Source organism: Dicentrarchus labrax, unplaced genomic scaffold (assembly GCF_905237075.1).
Source record: "Dicentrarchus labrax unplaced genomic scaffold, dlabrax2021, whole genome shotgun sequence".
NCBI classification, from domain to species: Eukaryota; Metazoa; Chordata; class Actinopteri; family Moronidae; genus Dicentrarchus; species Dicentrarchus labrax.
This window is the reverse complement of record NW_026136722.1, coordinates 9609822-9619866: the sequence shown is the minus strand read 5'-3', so window position 1 is coordinate 9619866 and position 10045 is coordinate 9609822. Positions and strand designations below refer to the sequence as shown.

Genomic DNA, 10045 nt, shown 5'->3' with positions numbered 1-10045 from the left:
AATATAATATAATACAATATTTTCCATTTTAAATAACCTTCTGTGTGCCTTGCTATTTTGAATGATTACAAATGTATTTAATCAGTAACGCTGACTAACTAATCACTAAATCTTATGATATAAATAGTAAACTTTCAATCTTTACATGACTATATGTGCATACATAACTTGCAGTCGGATTTGGTGTCTAAAATTGAACACATGGATTACAGTGACTGAACTCTCAACAAAGTGTCCTTTGTCCGCGGAAAACAAGTGCTGGAACAAATCCAGCAAAGTAGATTTTAGGGTGGCGACACGTTTGTTTTGTTCCAGTTTTACACAGATTTTATATTTTTAATTGTTTGGCTTCACTAAGGAAATGTTTATATTTATGAAATATAGTATAATGTTTAATATTTTCATGCATTCGTATATTACTTACTTATAATTTGTTAAACTGACATAATTATTATCATTATTATAACAGTCTTAATATTATTCATATTATTATTATTATTAGAGGTAGTAGTAGTATTAGCAGTAGTTTATTCGCATAAATCTACATATTTTGGAAATCAGCAATGACAACATCATCATTCAATTAAATCATGTAATAAAATAATGATATTTCACGCTCAAAAACACCGTATTTAGGTAAAAACACTAATAGACCAAATTGATCATTTGATTCTTTCTTAATTTGAAAGATTTTGAATGAAATACTTTGTTTCGTAATCTGGCCCATCACCTCGTTATGGCTAATAAAAAAGGAAGTGCAGAACGAGAACGTAACATTTAGAAATATGTCTTGTATTACTCTCTTACTTTGTTTTAATCCCTGTTGCAAGGCTTCCTCTCAAGTTTCTGGACTGTTGTCTCCCCCTATTGGTCCATGCGGTCACTGTGCAGAGCTGAGAGACGACTGAGTGCTGCAGCTCCGTAAGAGCTCCACAGCGACTCAAACCTCTGTGCAACAAACACCTCAGACACAAACTGCCCGCATGTATTCAGACACAGCTAAACAATAATGTCTATTCTGCCAAAATCAGAAGGATCAAAGATACGTTCAAAAAAGTCTGTGGTTTTCTACTGAGAACTCAATTTATTTCTAAATCATCCGAACTGTATCCATAAATATCACCATGTATTTAGGAAAGTGACTTTAACAAAAAGATACATATAGTTGGTAAAGTTCATTCAAATTTAGGCATTTCAACATACAACATATACAAATTACAATTTGTAAAAGCGGGGACAAGTTGTATAAAAATGGAAAATTAGCCTTTTTATTTCTGTAAAATAAGGAATAAAAGAAAAAAAGACTATAAGCAAGTATAATAAAGCTAGAAGAACTACAATGTGTTTATAATTCTAACAGTTTTGTTGAATATTATAGCAGTGCTAATACGGACTTTGTGTTTGTCCTCAAAGAAAATTCCTAGGGTTGGTATATTTTCTATTTCCCTCGATATCAGTATAATATTAAAATGGTTCACATTACTGTAAGGTAAGATTAGTAATTATAGTCTTACTTCCATTATTTTTCTCAGAAAGTGTAAAATGCAACTTTTAATTCAACCTAACTTTTTCAACTTTAAGCCATGCTTAACATTTACTTGAAACCAAAGATAATAAGGGGGAAAAACACCTTTTTCCTACTTGAGTTGGATTTTCACTGTTGTTGACTGCAAGAGTTCTTTAGAGCAGAGTCATATTACGTCTCCGCCTACAAAAAGTTCCCCCCAATCATTTCCTTGCCGTCAAACATAAATCCAGGCATCGCCTCCTGAGCCCGTAGACTCTTCAGCAATCCACCAAGAGCAGACCTCTCAGTCACATTTCTCTTTAAAGTCACAGTTTCAAAGCTAAGCATTAGAAAGCGATCATTTGCTGTTTGCATTCTCGCCTGCGAAATTGTGAAAAGTCGAAGGACCAAAAAACTTTTATTTTTGGCATTTTGTTGTTTTTTGTTGTTTTTTTTAACTTTAAAGGATTCAAGTTTGTCAGTCAAGCTGTGCGCCCTCACAGACTGTCACTGCAGTCTTTGGGCACAGCACTTGGATTTAGAAAGAAGGATTTTCTTTCTTTTTTTACTGCGAGAAGCTGTTCTTTAATTCTTTCGCATGAATCTCCTCGACCCTTACCTGAAGATGACAGAAGAACAGGAGAAGTGTCACTCTGACGCTCCCAGCCCCAGCATGTCTGAGGACTCCGCAGGCTCACCGTGCCCGTCCGGGTCCGGTTCGGACACGGAGAACACCCGGCCGTCCGACAACCACCTCCTTTTGGGTCCAGACTACAAGAAGGAGGGCGAAGAAGAAAAGTTCCCCGTGTGTATCAGAGATGCGGTGTCCCAGGTGTTGAAGGGCTACGACTGGACGCTGGTGCCCATGCCGGTGCGCGTTAACGGCTCGAGTAAAAGCAAACCTCACGTCAAAAGACCCATGAACGCGTTCATGGTCTGGGCTCAGGCTGCACGGAGGAAGCTTGCCGATCAATACCCGCATCTGCACAACGCAGAACTCAGCAAAACCCTGGGCAAACTTTGGAGGTAGGTTCGCTTTGCATTTCCAATCACTTTTTTCAGTGCACTTTTACGCGCCGCTGTGCGCAGCGCACTATTTCTTCGATGAAATGCACCACCTGACTGCTGTTTCAAGTAGAGCTTTACAGTCTGGGAACATGACTAATGCATTTCAAATTATATTTCCCTCTTTTTTATTGTGATTCTGAATACACTTCTTATTCCCATGCCTGAGTGCATGCACAGAAGACTGTAGGCTACGCAAACTTTTATGTATCTGCTTGTTGTTGATTAGTTCTATTAAAACAATACAATGATTCAGGAAATGTCACATCTCTTGCACTAATTAATCACCCGTGTTTTGTGCTTTTTGGTAATTGAATGCATTTTAATTTGAATGTACAATTGTCTGTGAATTTTCAGATTGCTCAACGAAGTAGAGAAGCGTCCGTTTGTAGAAGAAGCTGAGCGTTTGAGGGTCCAGCACAAGAAGGACCATCCCGACTACAAGTATCAGCCAAGGCGGAGAAAATCTGTCAAGAACGGGCAAAACGATCCCGAGGACGGCGAGCAAACCCACATCTCTCCAAATGCGATCTTCAAGGCGCTGCAGCAGGCCGATTCTCCAGCGTCTAGCCTGGGCGAGGTGCACTCTCCAGGAGAGCACTCAGGTAAGAAAAGAAATATAAATCAAATCAATAAAAATAAAAAGGAATTTCTAGTTTGTTTTTTTTTTTCAAGAAGCGACTCATTTTGGTACTGTTTGTAGAAATCTTTAGAAACCTTGGGCCTTGAACAGGCACCTATTAATGATTAATGATTTGTCGGTTTTACAAGCCATCATGTAAATACACCTGTCAGTATAGTGCCAATAAACTCCTCCTCCTGAAAGCATTTACATTTATACTTGTATGTTACTTTATCACAAGTCCATGCAGGAAATATCTTTTTCAGATGTGTCATTTTGCAAATTAGATTTTTAACTGTGAGGCTAACTCTGCCTTTTCCTCTATCCAGGTCAATCCCAGGGCCCACCAACACCCCCGACAACCCCCAAGACAGACCTCCCCTCCAGCAAAGCTGACTTGAAGCGTGAGGGGCGCCCCATGCAAGAAGGCACCAGTCGCCAGCTCAACATCGACTTTGGAGCTGTGGACATTGGCGAGCTGAGCAGCGAGGTCATCTCCAACATGGGGAGCTTTGATGTTGATGAGTTTGACCAGTACCTGCCGCCTCACAGCCATGCTGGGGTGAATGGAGCAGCTCAGGCTGGCTACACTGGCAGCTACGGCATCAGCAGCTCCTCAGTCAGCCAGGCAGCCAATGCTGGCGCCCACGCCTGGATGTCCAAGCAGCAGCAGCAGCACTCTCTGACCACCTTGGGTGGAGGAGGAGAGCAAGGCCAGCAGGGTCAACAGAGAACCACCCAGATCAAGACAGAGCAGCTGAGCCCCAGCCACTACAGTGAGCAGCAGGGCTCCCCACAGCATGTCACTTATGGGTCCTTCAACCTGCAGCAGTACAGCACCTCCTCTTACCCCTCCATCACAAGAGCACAGTATGACTATTCAGATCACCAAGGTGGTGCCAACTCCTACTACAGCCACGCGGCTGGCCAAGGCTCTGGCCTGTACCCCACCTTCAGCTACATGAGCCCCAGCCAGAGGCCGATGTACACCCCGATCGCCGACAACACCGGGGTTCCCTCTGTACCCCAGACCCACAGTCCGCAACACTGGGAGCAGCAGCCCATTTACACACAGCTCTCCAGGCCATGAGGAGGAGGCCTCAGCACTGACCCTGCAACACAACACCCATCCCATGCATAGACTTCTTTCTGACAGGTGGCCTTTGTGCCACCACGCCACACATCCTTCATTGCCAACAGAAAAACATGACAAGGACTTTTTTATAGTACTGAAAATATATCTTTGGATTGGCTCACAACAGTGCCTTTTGTATTGGTTGGAATTGTGATTATATTTTTTTAGATATAATGTTTTAAAAAAGTTAAATCCTCTGTGAGGACAAACTGGTTATAAATATTTTAGTATGTACTGTGTATGTGTTCTGCTCTTGTCATCATCATCATCAACATTATCAGTGTCATCAGCATCCTCATCATCATGATTTGAAGGTTTAACACATCTAAAGGAGCAGGAATGCCGGGTATAAACACCCTCAGTGGCCTTACTTCTCACTAATGTATTTCTTGTACAGAAGTAAGAAACATCTGTTTACTGACACTGCCGTCTTATAATAGCCTACATTCTGCTTTGAATTTTTGTACTGTACATATTTTATTGTAATTCCCAGGAGATGCAAGAATTGAGCAATGCAGGTTCGAAATAGATTTGAATTTTTGGCCATGATATGACCGTGTCATCAGTGAATTAGTCAAATATTCTACTTCTTGTTCTTTGCTTTAGCTCTAATTATTGTTGGAAACGCTATAGCAGGTGCCATGTAATTCTACTAGGGGCCTTACTGTGTTGGTAGATGTAACTGAACATTTTAACTGGGTACTGCCTTGATACCATTGGTGCCTCTGGAGCCACAGTAGGGAGGCTCCGTCCACTGGCATTGCAGTGTCAAAACCATAGCATAATTCTGGCTTCCTGCTTGAGGAGATACAGGAAGTGACCTTTGACCTGACTCTCCTCAGCAGCCAGCAGGTCTGAGTCTGGCGTGCTTCTATCATTCCTACAGCCCCATCCTTTTTCCTAACCTTTTTCTTAATTTATTCTTTAGCATTAATTTTATTTGAAAATAACTATTTGCAATTATCTTTTTAATTCAGCCGCAGCTAACTGAGATGAAAAGTTTTCAGTGGAATAGTTTGCTGTCATATGTGGTACAAATTTGTTTATTTATCATTTGTAATTGTTTCCGTATAAAAGGTTCTTTTATTCATGATCTAGTTATGTACAGATTACTTATAATTACACGATGAGTCTTTCTCTAAAAAAAGAAAAACTGGAAGTTTTCTCTTTTTTTCATTCTAACAAATGAATTAATGGATATGGAAGCTGCGCCTGTTTTTGTAAAGAATTTGCTGGAATCAACAGGATACTTTTTGTTATTGAAAAAAGTTGTGTTCCTCATTTTATATTCTGTATCATTAGTTCTCATTTCGTCATCTTCTTAATGCAGTTTCCGTAGGTAAACATGGCATTGTCTTAAAAGCTTATCTTTTGTATTATATTGTTTGCAATAAAAACAAAACACTGAGAAATATGTGATTGCATTGTGGCATTAATTATAAGCATATTCCATACAGTATTATCTTTGTCGTTCCACTGTGTTTGTCAGACACTGGTAAAAGACCAGTGAGGTTTTATTTTTTACCAGTTATGACACACTACACACTTGCTTTCACTTGAGAACAGTCTTCGTCCAACTCAGCAACGGAAATCAAGAAGATTGTTTTAACGTGACACAGTTAATTTAATTTCTGCATTAATCAGAGCCAGCTTGCAGCAGTTTGGTAAAGTTATTGCTAGAAAAAACAATGTTACATTCAAGTTTTGGTACTGGGAACAGTGGTTTTACTTCTGGCTTCTCAGACCATGAGGTCACAGGTCCATTATTAGCACGGCCTATTGAGAAGACGTATGTCCACACCCCGCCCCCTGCCTGTATACACGACAGCTTAAAGAAACAAACTAGACATTGAATATTGTTTATTCCTTACTGGCCAAGTACTATAGGAATAGAGCTGACCTTAATAAATCAGTGACAGTGTAAACACAATCAGGTACTATTAGCTTTGTGTTGAAATTTGAGGCACATTCACAGATGACGTCTCTTTCCTCACATCAACTGGACTGAACCTTTCTCTGCCACCCACCACTGCACCTCATCTCACTGCGGTGACTGGACAGTTTTATTTTAGCGTGACTTTCACAGTATACTAGGCTACACTAAACCTGTGGTTTAACACATCTATAATGCATGACAATATGGAAATGTGATAATAATATTTTGGCCAGAAAGTCATCATGATTTACCCTCTAAGCAAATCTATGGATTTGGAACAGAAAATAAAATAAAATTTAACTGCAACACTGTTTTGATGAGCTACATAGATTTTATCACCTCAATGTTATGTAATTGTTTTCACTTGTGCCAGTTTGTATGACTTCCTCTCCAAATTTCTTCATGGGCTCTTTTGAAAAAGGGAAGCAAACTTTAATTTTTTTCACCGTTGCGCCAACATGTAAAGAGGAAAAAAAGAAAGATTGGTTCCTTGAATACTAATTTATTTGTTGGCTGAGGTTGACTGGCTAGTTATCATAGAACATCAGCAACTATGAGTGCACATCTTGAAATAACCGAATGCTAAAATGAATGCTGTATAACATTGCTTTTATATTTCATCATATCAATTAATTATGTAACCTTAAGATGCCAGCTTGTAGTTCCTTCACACGCTCACGGGTTTGTTGAAAGTGGAAAGCTGTGGGAATGTGGGTAAGACTGAAATTACACTATTTCAACACACATGAAATTTACTGACAATCACATACTGATCACGTGTATCAGTGAGATATCTGTTGTTAAAATTGCGATTTAAAGTTAGTATCAACAATGTTACTTTTTAATCTTGGCATTGTCACTGATATTGTGCAGTTAAAGCCATAAAATGGCCTTTTCATTGTATCTTTCTCTGCATTGTAAAGTCTGAAGTTGTTTATTATGCTCCTCTTTGTTTTTTAAGACATGTTTGTTCCCTGCTCTGACTCCTTCTTCTGTAACTTCGCTTCAAACTGCTGCCGCTTCTGGTAATGTTACTTTCAGGAAAAGTTGCTGATCAAAACAGCATTGTGTTATATAAACTGGCAAGAAATATAAAAATAAAACATATCAATATGCAATGACTTAAGCCTTGTTGTGTTGATGGCAACAGGATGTGATTCTACTGCGGGCTTGACTCTGCTGTCTCTGGTTAAATATGAAGGCTGACATCTTTCCCTCTGACAGTGAAGAGCAGACAGAGTGTGTGAAGCCCTGAGCCCACCTCCCACAGAGAGCCCCCTGAGGCAGATCCATCACTGGATCTCTAGTGGCTCAGACCTGGAGTTAGGCAGCAGGGCCTCAGGGCCTAACAGGGCAGAGGGAGGCCAGTTAGTGATGGCTCAGGGGAGAGAAGAAAGTTGCAGTAGGGGGATCACAAGGAAAGTACAAAAGAACCTTACTAATCCACTTTTTTTTCTCACAAACCAAGGAATTGAGTTAATGACTGACATGACGGAAACATTAAGATGCAAGGGGTCAAAAAGTTTCAGAAGAATTCAAAATAGGACTGAAAATATCGGCATACTGATGGAAATTTAGTTTTAAGGGAATAAGGGAGCACATTCAAAGAAGCTTTGATATGACAGTTGTTAGGGGGAGTTCTTAATGTAAAATAAATCTTTCCTGACTCAAACCATTGGCAAAAGTAGTCACAATGTCCTGATGCTGTCTGAGCTGGCTCCAATAGGCGTAAACAGCAGTACTCAGGACATTATTGGCTCCTGATGGAAGATGTTGCCTGAAAGTTAAACTGGAGCCAAAATTTCTGTTCAGCAAACAAGAAAAAAAGTAGACTTCAATAAACACAGGTCCATGTTTGTCCAGTTTCAGAGAATGAACAGAGCATTTTTGCTGAATTGTTTCATTCTCAGGTTGTTGGCAGTGTGTGTGTGTGCATGGGAAAATGGGAAAAGTTTACATTTGCAAGTCCAGCTCCTCAAAAAACAACTCAGATAAACTGAAATAAGGTGATGATTATTTCAAAATTAAAGCTCATGAATGATAATGACTAATTTAGCCAATGACTATTTCTACATGACCCCTTCTTTCAGTGTAATTCGGTGGATGTGAAAAACCAAAGCTAGTATCCAGTAAACCTCTTACAGGTAGTATGTCATCAATACAGTAGTTCCTTATTCCTAGTTCCTCTCGTTTACTTGTAATTTTAAACAGAAAATTAGTGTGTATATACATTTACTTTCCAAAACGGGAAGGAGAGAGTATGGAAAGGTATGGAAAGGATAAAGATAAAAAACAAGACAGAAAATACAATTTTGTTGTGTGTTTAATACACTTGCAGCAGCTGGACAAACCTCTGCCCTCAGTAACATACGTGGAGTGACGATGGCTACTTTCAGTATATTTCATCAGAATAGTGTGTCATGTGGAGTTGTCACAGAACAGCTCCCCATCAGGAAATGACATCAGGATTGAGGCTTTCCCTGTGTGAGACCACGGTGACTCATTTATTGGACTTGACAGAGGCAGCCTTGCCCAGTAGCAGCCCAAACATAATGATACATTTTAACATGTTCCATACAACAACTCGACAAGAGAAATGATAATGATTACCGCAACTCCTAGACATTTTACTTTGAAATTTAAATTAAAATTTCAAAACAAGGCTGTAGGAAATTTGTCACAACTGTAAATCTGTATTTACAAAAAAGAAAATCAGGGTAAAAAGCATCTTTTCTTAACTGTGTACCCCAGCCTCATGACCTCTAGTCAGAAAGTCTTGGCAGTGGCAGAGTGACCCAGCCAGTGATTTGGGCTGCAATGGGGCTGCTCCCCTCCAAACAGCAGGAGTGCCCTGATGAATGTTTCCGAGAAGGATCGGAAACAAGACCAAATTTTTCTTTCTTTTTTTTCAGACAGGCCTTTCCATGGGCAATTTTCCCAGGACGACCCCATTATTATTCCACAGAGACGTCTGCCCCCTCCGAACCCTATGGGTGGTCTTTCTGAAGGCAAAAGGAAGAGGAAAAGAAAAGGAAAAGGGGAAAAAATCTGGTGATACACCCGTGGAGACTGGACAACAATAAAATGCACAACAAAGTAAAATGAGACAAAACAAGATGAAGAGTCAAACAACTCTCCAACATATTGCAAGCTTACTCTGTCGACAGTGATGGACTATCTGGTGTGTATGAGGGTGCCATTTGCCTGTTACAGTATTTCAGGGAAAACTGTTTCTAAAATGGTCTAATCAAGGCAAAAATGAACATAAAACCGTATCCAGTTTCATATTCATATCTTATGACCAGTTTATTGTGTGTTCTTTGTGTATTTTTGTCACTGGTAACCAATCCTCTGTTTAGATTACCTACAGAGACAGTTTGAATTGACCCCCACACTGAGTTTCTTTTAAATTGTTCACTGCATAAAATTCTTTCTTAAACCAATAAGAACGATCAAGTGGAGGAAACCCCTGCTAAATCACTGAGAAAGACAAGCTGACCACAAGGCCGTCTCCATGGAAGCGATACCCTCAGCTGAAAAACTATATGTGCTGATTCAAGTTAGGAGCAAAGGGAGGGCACATTTCCTACACCGTGAACCATGTATTGATTATTGTACACATTAAATCAGAAGAGTTACATGAATAACAGTTGTCGGAGTCAACTCACTCGAGGGAATATATATTTATTTTAAGTTTACAATCCCCTCTTGTCAGCGCTTGATTTTGCTCACTGTTTGAGTAGACTTAGGAAGTGAGACTTTGCCCCGCAGCCATCCATC

At 39.9% G+C, this 10045-nt stretch overlaps 1 protein-coding gene across 1 annotated transcript; it reads left to right on the top strand.

Annotated features, from left to right (window-relative positions):
- Window positions 1–1767: 1767 nt before the first annotated feature.
- On the top strand, window positions 1768–5743 carry LOC127357157 (transcription factor Sox-9). The gene is made up of 3 exons (XM_051389381.1): window positions 1768–2533; window positions 2930–3177; window positions 3524–5743. Exons 1-3 carry the CDS (start codon window positions 2106–2108, stop codon window positions 4282–4284), a joined length of 1437 nt encoding a protein of 478 aa, XP_051245341.1. The 5' UTR covers window positions 1768–2105; the 3' UTR covers window positions 4285–5743.
- Window positions 5744–10045: the final 4302 nt, after the last annotated feature.